Here is a 15,515-nt window from a genome sequence, read left to right as displayed (position 1 = left end):
TCACCTGGATTCCACCCAGGGGGCCAGGGTAGGCACCTCCGCTGGCCATGCCACTCCTAGTCCCTCGGGCCCATCTCTGCCGGGCCAGTATTTCCCGAGCCTAAGGCCTCAGGGACGCCGAGCTTCCCGCCCCGGGCCCCGCTTGGCTACTTGGGGGTCCGGATGAGGGGGTGGTAGACGGGCTTCACGATGAGGTGCAGGTGCAGGGCGTTCTCCACCAGGTACTCGGAGTTGCGCCGCTGCAGGTCGGCGTGCGCCAGGAAGTCGCCGGCCTCCTCGCTGCTCTGGTGAAAGCTGTAGGCGTGGCGGACCAGCAGGCGGCCGTGCTGGCGTGTCCCCACCAGCACGGTCTTCTGGAAGCTCACGCCCGCCGCGTCGCCGCCGCTGCTGGCCGGCGTGACCACGAGCCGCGGCCGGCCGTCCTCGGGGCGCGCGAGGGGCAGCGCGGTGCCCGCGGCATCCGCGTAGACGGGCCGCAGGCTGACGGGCAGCCAGCGCGGCGAGAAGAGCACGTTCCACGTGACCCGGCGGCCCGAGTCGTGGCCGCTGGGGCCCAGCTGCGTCTGGAAGCTGGTGCTGCGATCGTCGCGGGCCGGGTTGTTGATGACCCACGGGGCGCCCCACGCGGGCGCGAGGTAGTTGCGGGGCAGGAAGGAGCTGCCGTTGACGTCGAAGAACTTGGCATAGTGCAGCGGCGAGGCGGCGTGGAACTGGTAGGCCTGCAGCAGGAGGTCGGCCACCGCCGGGCCGTGGCGCGCCAGGGCTGCCGAGCGCGCCTGCAGCTGGAACAGCTGCGCCGGCGGGATCATGGGGTAGCGGATGGAGCGCAGCGCCCGCTCGGCCACGGCGGGGGGCGGCCGCGCGCGGCCCAGCCACGCCTCCAGCGCGTGGAACAGCTCCAGCTCGTCCTGCAGCACCAGGTCCGAGCGCGGCAGCAGCTGCGCCAGCAGCTCGGGGCTCACGGCGCCCCACTCGGCGCTCCCCGCCACGGCCGACAGGTTCCAGGCCAGGAACTGCAGGCAGCTCTGGCGCAGGGCCTCGTCGCCGGTGCTCACCGCGTAGTGGTACCAGCCCACCGCCGGGCCCGCGCCGCCCGCCAGGTGCGCGCGCATGTAGTCGGCCACGCCCCGCTGCAGGGAGGACACGCCGTACTTGGTGGCCAGCCTGTGCAGCGGGATGGCCTGCGCCAGCAGCACGATCAGTTCGCCGCAGTAGAGGTACCTGCCGGAGAGGCGCAGAGATGGGGCGCGGTCAGGGCGGGGCGGGCCCGCCCCCGCCCCCGCCCCCGCCCCGACCCCACCCAGAGCTGCTTTCTGGGTCCGGAGGGCCCCGGCCTTGCTCACAGAGCATCACGGTCAAGGGCGCCAGCAGAAGGGCCCTCCCAGGCCCATCCGACTTCACGGCCTCTTCTTTCCGTTTCTCGTGGGGACATGGAAATAGCATGCATGTATTGAGCACCTACTAGGTGCCGAGTTCTGTGCTAGAACGAGACAGATGTAGCTCCTGCCATTGCGGGGTTTACTGTCTGGACTCCTATGCCGCCAGCTGCTTGCTCTGAGAGTGGGCAAGCCATTTTACTTCGCTGTTTGCCTCTGGGACGAAAAGATGGTTCCCGGGCTCCCTTAGAGCGAGCGCGGTCATGTGACTAAATTCTAGCCAATGAGATGTCCGCAGAGGCACAGAGTGGGATTGGGGGAAGGCTGGTTAAATAGAACTGACTGGGGTGGCGGGGAGACCCTTTGGCCCTTCTGTGTTATCCCTCTTCCCGTTGCCTGGAAGTTGGAAGCAATGACCCGAATTCTGCAGCCACCTTGTCTAAGCCGTCAAATCAGGGTCACTTTTTCAGACTAGAGTGTGAATGGTGCCCCACTAAGCAGGAGGCAGGAGATGGGGCAGAGAGATGGCTAACCTTTTTAGCTCCCTAGCCCTCTGGTTCAAAACTGGGCCGGACACCAAAGCCACCCGGAGACGTTAAAATAAGAAACGACTGCTTGGAGGACTTCCCTGGTGGTCCAGTGGCTAAGACTCCGCGCTCCCAACGCGGGGGGTGGGTTCGATCCCTGGTCAGGGAGCTGGATCCCACATGCCGCAACTAAAGATCCCACGTGCCACAACTAAGACCCGGCGCAGCCAAATAAATAAATAAATTTTTTTTTTTTTAAAGTAAAGAGGGGCTTCCCTGGTGGCACAGTGGTTGAGAGTCCGCCTGCCAATGCAGGGGATGTGGGTTCGTGCCCCGGTCCGGGAGGATCCCACATGCCGCGGTGTGGCTGGGCCCGTGAGCCATGGCCGCGGAGCCTGTGCTCCACAACGGGAGAGGCCACAGCAGTGAGAGGCCTGCGTACCACAAAAAAAAAAAAAAAAAAGTAAAGAAACGACTGCTTGGCCCAACCCTAGACGGGAAGCCCAGGTTCCAGGGTGGGGCCCGGGAATCTACAGTTTTTAAAAGCTCTCACGGCCATCTTTGGAAACAGCTCTGAGGGTAACTGGTACGGTCATCCTAATGGCATCCAGGGCATGGGCATGATGTCTGCTAGAAGCCAGGGCTTCCATCACCCTGTGAGTGGAGAAGCCAGGGACTTGGAAAGTCCTGAAGTCTTCCCCCTGCTCCTTCCCCACCTGATGAACTTGTCAAAGACAGCAGCACCGTCCCGGGGCTCCTGCAGCACCACCTCGCTCTGGTTACTCAGCAGCTCCCGGAACAGCTCACTGTGCAGTCCCAGCAGCAGGCGGTGGGCGTGGAAGACTCGGACCTCGTCGGTGCCCGTAGCCTGGACCCGCAGCACCACGTCGCTGGCATTGCCCTGCCGCAGCAGCTCCTGCAGGCGTTGGAGCAGCGTCTGGGAGTGGTTGATGGAGGTGCCCGTTGACTCCCCGCCGACATCGGTTTTCTGGGCTGCAGCAGGAAGGAGCACGGCACAGCCTGAGAAGGCACCCGGGCCCCGGGCAGCATGCTGGGCTTGCAGAGGGACCAGCTGGAGATGCATGTGGTTGGATGTGGGCAGAGAGTAGATGAGCCCGAGGAGGCTGTGTGCTCACCTGTTTGTGCCCATGAAGTGCGTGGATGCATGTGTGTGCACACAAGCACATCCTGGGTGGGGAAGCTTGTAAACCTGACCCTGAGCAGACCCTGAGAGGTCACTCTTGGAAGGTGGGCAGATTCCTGGCGGGGAGAGCTCGTGACCCAGCATGGGACGAAATGTCCAGAGCTGGTCTCCATGATGCCAGACCCCTAGGCGAGGGTCGAGGAACCTCTTGGTTCCCACCTGAAGAACTGAGCACCTCACCCCTCGGAAGAGTTGTCCAAAGGACTGCAGTCACTAACACATTGAGCACTTACTACAAGCCAGACACGCTCCTGGGAGCTCAGAACAGCACAGCGAACAAAACAAGCCAGCTTCTTGCACTCATAAAAGCACAAGTTAGCTCCTTAGACAGGCAATAAATACACAGATAAGCACTCTAGGTTTCGATTGTGATAAATAAGGGAGGTGATAGTAGTGGGGTGGCAGCTCCTTTAGGTGCAGGAATCAGAGACAGGCTCCCTGAGGAAGTGATGAGAAGGAGCCAGCCAGAGGCCCTGGAAGAGGATGGGCTTGGCAAGCTGGGAGGGGCCGAGGATCTGCCCTAGCGCTGAGTGGGAGGGGAGGGGCTGACTGTGAGAGGAGGCTGCAGCCTGGAGGGGAAGCTGTTTCCAGGCCCAGCAGCCCTCCTGGGTCCCGTCTGCACTGGCCTGCGGGAGACCAGAGAAAGCACAGAGGGCCAGCCTGTCCTGGACAGGACTCTCGGGGTACCTGTGCCTTGAGGCTGGTGTGCCCCCCTTGCAGGCTGGGCGCTCTGGGCCCTTCTCTCATGTTTCCAGGGATACCGTGAGGGTCAGCTGGGGACTTGCCCTCGGTGACAGAAAACCCAGTGACAGAAAACACTGCCAGCGGCTTCTCCAAGCGGAGCACAGTGTGAGGAGCTGACAGCAGCAGATGGGCACACCCCCCGCAAGCGCGCACGCACACACACACACACACACACACACACACTCACACACACACTCACACACACACACTCACACACACACACACTCACACGCACACACTCACACACTCACTCCCGAGGCCCATGTGTGCTCTTGGAGAGGAGACTCACAGGACAGCAGAGCATCTTTGTGTAAGCAAGAGGGAGACAGAGGGAGGAAGAAAGGGTGAGAGAGGAGCCCGAGGTTATCTCCCAGCCCCGCCTCTCCAAGCTGTCACACTGAAGGCCCTGAATGCTGATGGCACCCCACTCGCCTCTACCTGGGCCCAGCTGCCTGGGTCAGTGGACAGTGGAAGGGTCTTCTTGTCGTTGAGACTCCTGCCTGCCTGCCCAGCCCTCGTCCCCTCAGAGGCAGGCTGCCCTCCTCCACGGAGCTGTGTGATCAAATCCACTCTGCGCCCGTCCTGGCTGGCTGGACACCGCCCCCTCCTGGCCGTGTGTGGCTAAAGCCGAAGGTCCTGCCCCTTCTCCCTGCCCCCTGCCCACTCACCTGCACGAGTGACCAGGCCCACTAAGGTCAGGATGGCCCAGAAGCTGGCCCAGGACCCAGGTTTGGTGTAGCCCAGCCTAAGCATCTTTGTGCCCTGCCCCCAAGCCCACTGGAGGGAGAGCGAAGCCCAGACCTCTCCACTCACATTCCTCCTCCTTATATAGGGTCCCGCCCAAGGGGCTGGTGCCCTCCCTTCCCCGGCTGGCTTCCCTCCCACCACCCAGCCTCTGCCGTGGATTGGTGGAAACGGGCCCCAGCTGTTGCCCAGGCAACGAGTTAAGCCAGAGAGCAGCAGCCCCAGGGGCTATTGTGCTGCCCGTGGGCCCCTGAGGGGGACAGATCCGGCACCCTCCCCCGTAGCTCCTACCACCTGGCACAGCTAGTCCTTCCTCTCCTGGGAAGTTTAAGGCTCTCCAAAGGGCAGGCAGAGGGCTCCAAAACCGGTGGCCGCCACCAGCCCAGAGGGTCGCCGGATCCCAGGCTCGGCCTCCACCCTGGCACAGAGCACGAGCTTGCCAGCGCCATGGCTGGGGAGCCATGGTGAACCGGCTGCAAAGGAAGGGCCTGGAAGAAGAACACTGCGGCAGCTCAGGCTCCCACGCCTCCCCCTCTCCCATTTTGGGGTGGGCTAGCTCTCCAGAAAGGAGGGCAAGGGTCTCAAATAGGGGCCCACGGGGTAACTGATATCATTTGCATGTTCTTTGTTGAAGAATGTGCCTGGGAGGGTGATGGGCCTTTAGGGACATGGGGGTTGTGACCATCACACCCCTCACCCAGGGTCAAGGTGAGCTAAGATGGCAGAGCTGGGCATAGAGGAGCTGCACCCGAGCCTGTGCACCCCTGCACGGAGCACCCCTGCCCAGAACAGAGCTGGCCGCCTCGCCGGAGGCTGGTCCTCGGCAGGCATCCCACCCCCCGCCCCAGCAGCCCAAATCCAGGCATGCAGACAGGAGATGCCTGGTCACTTCCCTCCTTAAATTCACCTTCCCAAGAGGTCTCAGGTCTCTTGGTTCACCTTGTTGGAAGGCTTCTTTTTTTTTTTTTTTTTTTTTTTTGCGGTACGCGGTCCTCTCATTGTTGTGGCCTCTCCCATTGCGGAGCGCAGGCTCCGGACGCGCAGGCTCAGCGGCCATGGCTCACGGGCGTAGCCGCTCCGCGGCCTGTGGGATCTTCCCGGACCGGGGCACGAACCCGCGTCCCCTGCATCGGCAGGCGGATTCTCAACCACTGCGCCGCCAGGGAAGCCCTGGAAGGCTTCTTTTACCAGCTTCTGTCCAACCTCCTAGTGTAATTTTTCCCATCTCAGAGTTCCAAGGAAACACACAGCAGACCCAGTACCCCACCCTGACAGTTGGAGAAACAGGCAGAGAGCTAGGTGGCCGTTTCAGCTGGGTTAGTACAGAGGAGAGCTCTTCTAAGGACAAAGGAACAGAGAGAGGAGGGTGGCGTCTGGAGCCCAAGGGGTGTGTGTTATGGGTGGGCAGGTGCTGGGGAGGCCTCACCTTTTCCAGAAGCAAGTAGGGCCTGGCCCCGATCTTCACGGGAGGGAGTCCTTCCAAGTTGATGAATTGAAATGGTGGAGGTGGGGTGTGCTCCTGAGAGATCCAGCTCAGAGTTTCTCCTGAGGCTGGGTGTTTAACTGGGGATGAGTGGGAGCCCACCCTCCCTTGCTCTCTGCATGCCAGGGACCAGCTCCATGCATTGATTTCTGCCCTGGGCTGGCACAGAGAGGCCCAACAGCTCCACCCCCCTCTCTGGAGCCACAGAGAGAGCAGGAATTGGGTCTGGCACCTGCCTCGTCCGGGTTGGCAAAGCTGTAGCTGTCCAGCCCAGCGGAAACCCCTCCCGGCTGTCCCGACCTTCACGCCTGGTTCCCCTTGTCCAGATCCACCATCCCTTGCCCACTGGCTGCCCGCCTGCCCTTCCCGTGGGCTGCACCACCTCCCTGGCCCGGCTCAGCAAAACAGAGCCTCAGCGTGATGGGGGTCGGGGCCTCTGAGGGCATCCCAGCTTCCATGTGCAATGCTTTCCGACAGGAACGTTGATGATAAAAAGGTGACGCTAAGAGAACCCACTACTCAGAAAATGGTCTTAACTTCTTAACTCCAGCCTCCTTGAGGCTCTGCATCAGCCCCTAGAGGTGCGGCTGCCTGCACTGGAATCTCCCACACTCCACCTAGGAGCCAGGGCACCTGAGCCTTCTCAGCATCTCGGCGATTGTCATGGACACCCCAAGCTAAGGTCTACCTGCTAGAATTACATGGATGGCCTTTCAAGTGTGCAGGGATCGGGGAGGCCCCAGGTTACCAAGAAGACTCAGGAGGGTCACCTCTGACTCCCCATCTCTGAGAGGCTCCACCTCTTACTAGCTCTAACTTCTGTTATCCCTGAAACCCCTCTACTGATTTAGAAACTGGCTTTCCAGGAATACGCATTCTCTGTTCTCATTTTCTTAGTCTGAGGTTTTCTGGAGTGTGTGCACACGTGTGTGTGTGTGTGTGCGCTATGTATGTGTGCACACGTGTGTGTATGTGTGGTGTGTAGGTGTGCATGCATGTGTTTTGTTTTGTTTTGGCCACACCGCTCAGCACGCAGGATCTTAGTTCCCTGACCAGGGATCGAACCCGTGCCCCCTACAGTGGAAGCGCGGCATCCTAACCACTGGACCGCCAGGGAATTCCCTGCATGCATGTGTTTGTGTGTGTGGTGTACGTGAGAGTCTTGGAGCTGGAGAGAAGAAGGAGGGCGTTCTCCCTGCCCAATCTTGGAGATGGAAGATCTGAGACAATCTGTTTCATTTTGCCCTGTCGATCTGGAAGCTCCATGATTCCTTGAGAGCAAGTCTGAGCTAGAACAGAGAGAAGTGTTACTTCCCACCCGAGGCAGGCGTATCTACAACTCAAGTGACTTGTCTGAGGTTTCACGGCTCACAACGGGCAGAGTCAGGATTCAAGTGCTGCTTTGCTGCTTGACTTTTCTTTCCACGGCCCCATACTGTCTTTTCTGGGAAGCTACTGTGTTGGCCAAAAAGTTCATCCGGCCCTTTGGGTAACAGCTTACGGGAAAACCTGAACGAACTTTTTGGCCAACCCAATGTTTCAGGAGCCATAGATGATCCCCGTGGGGCAAGGCATCTCTAGTGCTGGAAAAGCAAGCTTGGGGCAGGATGTAGAGTTTCTGGATCTGTGGCGTGAGTGATCAGACACGGGACGGCGGAGGGGTGGGCTCCCAGCCCCAGCCCCACCCCAGCTGCAGCCTCCCTTGCACCTGTGATGTCTCCCTTCCTGAGCTAGGGAGCCCCCAAACGCTTAGACTGGGGAAGAGGGAATCCTGAGCTTAGGTTCCAGGCCACGTGGATTCAGGGGCGCACAGCGATGCTAAACAGGAAGGAATTGCTCCCTGAAGTAACTGACATGATATTGAAAGCTTCCCCTGAAGCCGGGCTGTCCCGCAACGGCACACCTGCCTTCCTGCCTCCGTCCTGCCGTCCCCCGACTGGAGGGCCTTCCGCATCCGAGTGCTGTCCGCCTGGCACACTTCCTCTCCCCGTAAAGCCCGAGCTCACAGTGGCCTCGTGCTGCCTGAACCCCTGCTCTTCCCGAGAGCAGGTGGTGGGAGGGAGTGGCCAGCGAACAGCTCTGGGGGAGGGACAAACCCACGTTCAATTTCCAACCTCCACCGGCTAGCTCTGTGGCCTTAGCATAGTTGCTGGACTTCTCTGAGCCTCGGTCCCCTCTTGTGTGAAACGGAGGTAACCTGAGTTAGCTTGAGGGGCTGCCGGGAGGGTGACACGTGTAGGACAGGGTAGGTCCTCGGGAGATGTCAGCAGAGACCCTCACACCCGGCTGTAAACGGCCCCCTGCTCATCCACAGCCTCCTGGCGCAGGGAGGTGGTGGCCTGAGGAATTATCTGTGCTACTTGCGCCCTCTGGGGCTGGAGTCCTGGACGCTCTGCCCGGGGACCTGGGTGGGCAGTGCCTGCTCTGGTCCCACTGTGCCACCCAGGGGACCTGGCCAAAGCCAGAGGACTCTCGGAGGACTTCAGGGTCAGGCCCCAGCCAGCAGGGCTCGGCAAGGCGTCTGTGAGTTCCAGGGCTGCGCGTGGAGGTGAGACTGGGGGTGGGCGTCCAGGGAGCGCCAGCCCCCAAATTGGGATCTAACGTAGGGAAACCAGCTCTGGGACATTCCCAGAGGGTGAGCGTGGGAAGGGGGTGCTGGCTGGGCCTCAGCTCTCCTCCGAGCCACTCCACACGTTGTCCTGGCTGCCCTCTGTGGGCTGCACCGGTCGCTCTTCCCCGCCTGGGGCTAGGGAGCCGGCCGGGCGCAGCTTCCAGCCTCTCCAGAGCGCAAGCCACGCGGATGGTGTTGATTTGCCCGTGACTAATTTTCCTTAAAGGATGGTCCATTTCACCAGGGCCAGGAAAACAACGGCTTGCGAGGAGCCGCTGGGTCTGGGTTTCCCAGCGCTGCTGGCAGCCTGGTCAGGCTTCTGCTGGCCTGGCCATCACGGCCGGCACTGGGCATGGCTTCCTGCCATCCTTCCAGGCCAGCAGCCCCCCTGGGTAGTCTCCTTCTCGTCCTACCACCCGCAGCCACCGCGGCACTGACTCCTTCAAACCTGGCCCGTGAGGCTTCGCTCCAGATCTGGGTCCTGCCCAGGGCAGCCTCAGCTCTCCCTCCCCAGCACTGGTTCCCTGCCCCCAGCCCCCTCTGAGTCAGCTCCTGGAATCCGTCTGCCTTTCCCCAAAGGCCTCACGCCCAGGGTTTGACCGCCAGACTGAGGCCAGGCCGGTTCCCAGAGCACCCTAGAGCACGAGGCAGCCCACCCAGAGCCCTGATGCCACCCCCTCCCCAAGGTCTCCCTCCCAGCCTCGCCCCTCCCCTGCCTGTGCACCCTCCCAATCCTGGTTTGCTCCAGGCAGCGACTACTTTACAGACTCGTTTTCCGAAGCCTCTGCACCGCCCTCCCCTTCCTCCTCCCCCCCCCACCCCCCCCCACCCAACCGCTCTGCACTGGCCGGCAGGCTCAGGACCGCTGGAATAATCCCGGGGCAAACAATCGCTGGGAGAGCTGGCGGTGATGAGAGGGAGCTGCTGGGAGCAGCAGAAAAAGCCACAGGGTGACCCAGGTCTCAGGACCCAGGAGCATGAGGCTTGCAGGACAAGGGACGGGTAAAGCGTCTAGGGCCAGGCTGGGCGGGGAGAGTAGGGTGGCAGGGCCGGTAAGGAATCTAGAGTCCGGGAGTGGGGAGCTTGAAGCGGATATGGAAACATCCAACCTAAAATCCTAAAGTGAGGGCTGAGAGGGGCAGGGACCAGAGCATGAGGTTGGTCCGTATCCCAGACTGGCCACCTGCCAGCTGTGTGTGATGGCAGGCAGGTCACCTTACCCCTCTGGACTCAGTTTCCCCGTCTGAAAACCGGGGCCATTCCAGCTCCAATTGCACTAGAAGAGGGTGCTCTGTAGCGGAGAAAGGAGCGGAACTTAGTAACATCTCTCCTTAAAGAGGGGGGTTTGGTAGAGCAGTGCAGCTGCCGTGATCACCCGGGATGCTTTAAAAACACAGCTGCCCAAGCGCCGGGGCAGAGACCCTCTGGCTCAGGCTGCCTGGAGCGAGGCCCAGGGCCCCGGTACCTCACAAGTGCCCCACCCTCAAACCCCCTCCTGACCATGACGAGCAGCCTGTTTGGGGCCCTGCTTTCCAGGCTGAAGATCCACCAGGAGCGATACGATCGAGAAATAGTCTCTGTGGCAGCAAGAAACGCCACCGAGCGCTTGTTCCCATCGATGGGGGAGCCGGGCCACTGCGGGGGCGCGCTGGGGTGGAGTGGGCCCGGCGAGAGGATTACCGCTTGGCTGGGCCTGACCCGAGGGTCTGCCCAGAGTGGGGGTGAGTAAAGCCCTCAGGGTCGGGGTCGGGGTCAGGGGAGGGCTGCTGCCAGCCCAGGCTGGAAAGGAACCAAATGCTCTCACCCACCCTGTGCGCTTCCCAGCCGGCCAGCTCCAGGTGACTGAGCCGCTCGCACCCGGTGGCAGTGGGCTGAGCCAGGAGTTTGAAGGCCATTGGCCGGAGAGCCCAGAGAGGTCCCCATGTGTGGCCGGTGTCGCCCCTGTCATCTACTACGCGTCCTGCTGCTCCTGGGGCTGCCTGGTGAGTGGGGAGCCGGGTCTGGGGTCCTCCTTCAATGGGTGCCAGTCCTCTGGGCTGACCCCTGAAACCCAGGGTCATAGACCCCAGGGCTCTCCTTGCCTTTGTGGGGTGGTCTGGGTCACTGGAGAGCCAAGCATAGTGGGGAGTAAAAGTGAGGGGCCAGGAGCTGGGGTGCTCTATAGCTAAACCCAAGTTTTCACCACAGCAGACAGCCCCCTTCTACCCCTAGGAATGGGCACCTCCTAGGATGTCTCAGTTCATGCAAGACCACCCCCAGCTCCATCAAAAGCCTCCTGTACCATCCTCTGCATTCAGAGAGCAGAGCTGGGGGGCGGGTGGGGTGGGGGTGCAGGAAAGGACGGGTGGAATTCGGGAATTGCCCATCCCTGCCCGTCGCCAGGGAAGCTGGTGTGTAAGGCAGTGGCCTACGGTGCATGACTGGACAAGGCAGGGCTGATCTGGTTAACCTTCCAGACAAAGTGAGGTTTAAGAAGGGTCTGGAAAGAGGACAAGAGAAGCCAGAAGCAGCAGGTGGGAAGGGACGATGAGAAAGCAAATCCGAGGAGCCCTTCTAACGCCTCTGACCTCTCCCCTCCCTGACGTCGGTTGCCATCAGTCAACCTCCTGACCACAGGGGCCCTGGCCCGCCTCGCCGCCAGGACCAGGAAGCCCTCCTACTACTACCTCCTGGCGCCCGCGGCCTCAGATATCACCACCCAGGTAGTGATCATGTTCGCGGGCTGCCTCCTGCAGGGAGCCGTGCTGGCCCGAAAGGGGCCCCAGGCTGTGGTGCGCGCGGCTAACATCCTGGAGTTTGCTGCCAACCACGCCTCGGTCTGGATCGCCGTCCTGCTCACGGTTGACCGGTACAGAGCCCTGCGCCACCCCCTGCACCATCGGGCCACCTCATCCCCAGGCCGGACCCGTCGGGCCATCGCTGCTGTCCTTGGTGCTGCCCTGCTCACTGGCATCCCCTTCTACTGGTGGAAGGACGGGTGGAGGGATGAGGACCCCCCCCCCAGCACACTGGACGAGGTGCTCAAGTGGGCTCACTGCCTCATCGTCTATTTCATCCCTTGTGGCGTTTTCCTGGTCGCCAACTCGGCCATCGTCTGCCAGCTACAGAGAAGGGGCCAGAGCGGGCCACGGCCCCGGGTGGGCAAGAGCACCCCCATCCTCCTGGGTGTCAGCGCGCCCTTCGCCCTCCTTTGGGCACCCCGGGTCTTTGTCATGCTCCACCACCTGTACGTGGCCCCCGTCTACCGGGACTGGAGGGTCCACCTGGCCTTGGATGTGGCCAACATGGCGGCCGTGCTCAACAGAGCAGTCAACTTTGGGCTCTACTCCTTTGTGAGCAAGACTTTCCGGGCCACCGTCCAAGAGGTCATCCATGACGCCCACCTGCCCTGCACCCTGGGGTCACAGCCAGCGGGCGTGGTGGCGGAACCTGTGCTGAAGCTGCAGGACTCCCCAGAGGGGCAGAACCGTAGAGGAGGAGCCCATGGAGTGGCTCACGGCCAGATTACTGGGGTCTTTGTGGTTGCTCCCACAAAACTTTATCAACACCCTACTTTGCAACCTGGGGATGGAAGGAGGGGCTCCTTCCTTCAGGGGTGGCTTCCCAGGAAGCTAAATGAATGTTGGTTGAATGAATGAATGAATGAATGAGTGAATGAATAGATGGTTGGATGAATATGAGTTGTTTCCAGGCCACCCCTTCCTGGAGCCCACCTCTCATCCCCTGAGTTGATTACTTCTCTGGCTTTTAGTGGCAATGCCAGGGAGGAAGGGAGATGTCCGCAGGATTCCAGGCCTTTCCTGGGCTGCGGGAACCAAATGCAGGGGGCCGAACAATGGGAGAGGGGCTGCCTGGGAAAGGGAGTGGTCTTTTTTTTTTTGAAAGGGAGTGGTCTTAAGCAGATTCAATGCCCCAGCCCTGGGGCGACACAACCTCTGGGGTCTCTAGCATCCTGGACTGATTAAATCCCTGCCCTGGATTCAGAACAGGTTCAGGGGCCCAGAACAGCCCTGGGGCTGCACTTTTCATGGTTGCTGAGGACCAGGACTGGGAAAGAAAATGCCGTCTTAGCTCAGCGGCCAGGAGAGCCGGAAGGGGGATCCAGGCCACAGCCCTAAGCTCACTCCTCTTGGAGAAGAAGCCTCTTTCTCCACCAAGGGGAGGAAGGGAGATGGCTCAGCCGATCTGAGACTATGAGGCGCTCTGCTCGGCCCCTCCCAGCCTCTCTCCTTTCAGCCATGCCAGCCGGGAGAGGCAGCTGGGAGAGATTAGCAGACAAACCTCCCACCTGCTCCAGGCACTGGGTAAACACATTAGCAGTCTGCTTTCTGCTTCTAGATCAGACTGAGCTGACCTTTCGCCTGAATGTGAGGTCCAGGCGGGCCCCCACCGGCACCCAACCCCTTAATGGGATCACAGAAGGGAAAGAGCCAGTTATGTGCCGGGCAAACAGTCGGTGCAAAATAAATGCACTTGGCTTTCCCCCTTTCCTCTCTACTTCCCCCCACAGCAGAAATGTCCAGGAAGGGACTTTCAGCCACACCCAGAAGGAGGAAAAGGCAGGTCCCCAATCCTTTATCCACAATTCTAAACTCCCAAAACTCTGAAAACCAAGACAGTTTTCCTGAGTTTGCCACAAACACACCAGAACAGATACAAGACCACGTATGTCTTGGTGCTGTCCCACTGCATAGGTTCCGCTGCAGGCTCTCGGCGGGTGTGATTTTGCGACAACGCCCTACACCCTGCCAGAATAGAGATCTGTTATTTTATCTAAACCACACATTACCTTCCTCTATTCTGAAAAATTCTGAATCCTGAGACACCTCTGGTCCCAAGAGTTCAGAGAGAGGATAGAGGACCTGTAAGTCTCATCACTTTTGCCACAGCAAGGTCTCAGCTGGCCCTGAGTGGGTCTGCGGCATGGCAGATTCCCCCATTGTTACCGAACCAAACTTGGGTCCGCTCGCCTGCTCACGGTAAAGCCAATCTACTGACACCCGGTTGTGGTGAAGGAAAGGGCAACATTGATCGCAGGGCGCCAAGCAAGGAGTCCAGGCAGCTAATGCTCAAAAGGCTGCAACTCCCCGATGGCTTTTAGGGAACGGTTTTTAGACAGGGTGAGGGAGAGGGTTGCAGGGTGAGTGATCAGCTTGTGGACGCTCTTCTGATTGGTGGCTAGTGAGGTAATCAGAAGTCAACACCATCAACCTTCTGTTTCCAATTGGTCTGGAGTCTACAGGCTTGTGGGCAGCATACGGTTAATTTCTTCCACCTGGTAGGGGTTTCAGTATCTGCAAAACAGCTCAAAGGACTTGGCACAGAATATTATCTATAGCCCTTGAGGAGGAACTAAAGGTCCTTGACTTTGTTTAACGACTAAACTATTATTATTTTGTCTTGTTTGACTGTTTTCCTTTTTTCCAACAAATGTATTTCCATGTAATTTAACGTACCGAATAAGGAGTTTGGGCCTTTTAAGCCCTAGCTGCCTGGACTCCTTGCTTGGCGCCCTGCAATAAAGGTTGCACTTTCCTTCACCACAGTCAGTGTCAGTAGATTGGCTTTACTGTGGGCAGGCAAGTGGAATCAAGTTTGGTTCAGTGACACTATGTGCACACAGACTTGTCCCCGGGTAGAGCTGATGCACCAGAGCTTCATTCCTTGCTTAAGGGGGAGGGGGTGCGAGTCCAGGTACCCCAAGAAGGGGCACAAGAAGGTGAGATAATGCCTTCCCCAGCCCAGCCCCAGGGGCCAAGTCCACCCTACAGAGGAAAGGTGCTTTTGATGCAGAATCAAATGGAACGTCTTGAGGGAGAGACCCCCCCCTCCCCCTCTATACGAAACCTGTGGGGCCCTGCAGGAGAGCTGCCCAGACCCAGGGGTTGCCCTTTGCATGGAAGGCAACTGCGGTGAGGCAAGACTGGAAGCCTGGGACTTTCCTGGTGGTCCAGTGGTTGGGACTTTGTGCTGCCACTGCGGGGGGCATGGGTTCAATCCCTGGTCAGGGAACTAGGATCCTGTGTGCTATGTAGTGCAGCCAAGAAAAAAATACGAAGATGGGAAGCCTCTTTCAGCTGGCTGGTGGGCTGTCTTCAAGGAGACAGAAAGATTCACTCACCTGTCCCCAAACACCAGGGAAACCAGGTAGTTCCAGAAACAGGTGAGGAGGCTCTATTGAGGCAGGTAGCACTTTGCACTGGTGGGGGATTCAAGCCATGAGAAGGTGGGTGTCCCTATTAACGTGACCTCACTTGTACCCACAGGCTGGAGCGAAATCAGTGTTTTCAAATAACCCAGCATCCCGAGTATTGCAACCATTTTACAGACAGAGGAAACGGAGGCACAGAGAGGTTCAGTGATATGCACGTGGCCCTAAGCTGGTCAAGAGCAACACTGAGACTCAAATTCATGTCTACTGGTCCCCGTTTCGTTCTCAGTCCACCCGTCACCTTGCAGGTGGTCTCAGGTGCAGAAGATTAGAGGAAGGGCAGCTTCAGGGCTGTTTGCATCACTTATAACTTTTTGGTTCTGGACTTAACAGGGTCAGGAACCAATATCATATTTCTCTAATAAGATGCATTAGGTAGCAGTTCCTTGTTAATATTTTTGTAACTTTTAATAAAAGGACGAGATCATCACTGTGATAAGCATGTCACTGAAATGGGAATGAAAAGTGTTCTTAAAACTGCTCTTAATGACTGATAAGAACCTGCAGTATAAACAAACAAACAAACAAACAAAACAACTAATACTAAACTTTCTTTGGGTTATTTGTATAGAAATATGTTAATATAAATGTTTCAGACATTACATGAAATTCCTA

At 59.2% G+C, this 15,515-nt stretch overlaps 2 protein-coding genes across 3 annotated transcripts; one reads left to right on the top strand and one right to left on the bottom strand.

Moving 5' to 3' along the window:
* Nucleotides 1-103: 103 nt before the first annotated feature.
* BTBD17 (BTB domain containing 17) lies at nucleotides 104-4,604 on the bottom strand. Of its 2 annotated transcripts, XM_024130378.1 has the most exons (3): nucleotides 4,520-4,604; nucleotides 2,620-2,896; nucleotides 147-1,221 (listed from the first exon to the last, which is right to left on the bottom strand). In XM_024130378.1, the coding sequence occupies exons 1-3, from the start codon at nucleotides 4,602-4,604 to the stop codon at nucleotides 147-149; spliced, it is 1,437 nt and encodes a 478-aa protein (XP_023986146.1). The 2 variants fall into 2 exon arrangements, with proteins under 2 accessions (XP_023986145.1, XP_023986146.1); XM_024130377.1 differs by lacking the exon at nucleotides 4,520-4,604 and having other exon boundaries at nucleotides 104-1,221; nucleotides 2,620-2,987.
* Nucleotides 4,605-5,263: 659 nt separating this feature from the next.
* On the top strand, nucleotides 5,264-15,172 carry GPR142 (G protein-coupled receptor 142). The gene is given in 7 exon segments (XM_028485699.1): nucleotides 5,264-5,303; nucleotides 9,438-9,635; nucleotides 10,511-10,642; nucleotides 10,645-10,671; nucleotides 11,288-12,157; nucleotides 13,028-13,056; nucleotides 15,149-15,172. Coding segments are annotated over 7 exon segments (1,320 nt in total).
* The last annotated feature ends 343 nt before the right edge of the window (nucleotides 15,173-15,515 follow it).

The sequence above is a fragment of the Physeter macrocephalus genome, unplaced genomic scaffold, assembly GCF_002837175.3.
Source record: "Physeter macrocephalus isolate SW-GA unplaced genomic scaffold, ASM283717v5 random_536, whole genome shotgun sequence".
NCBI classification, from domain to species: Eukaryota; Metazoa; Chordata; class Mammalia; order Artiodactyla; family Physeteridae; genus Physeter; species Physeter macrocephalus.
The sequence above is the reverse complement of the archived record's forward strand: the minus strand, read 5'-3'. Positions and strand labels throughout refer to the sequence as shown.

What these genes read in the sequence shown, in the direction of transcription:
- BTBD17 (XM_024130377.1), bottom strand. Translation starts at nt 2,987, where the DNA reads ATGCATCTCCAGCTGGTCCCTCTGCAAGCCCAGCATGCTGCCCGGGGC. An exon ending in GTCTTTGACAAGTTCATCAG is followed by an intron (nt 1,222 to 2,619) that starts GTGGGGAAGGAG and finishes CCTCTCCGGCAG; the next exon opens with GTACCTCTACTGCGGCGAAC.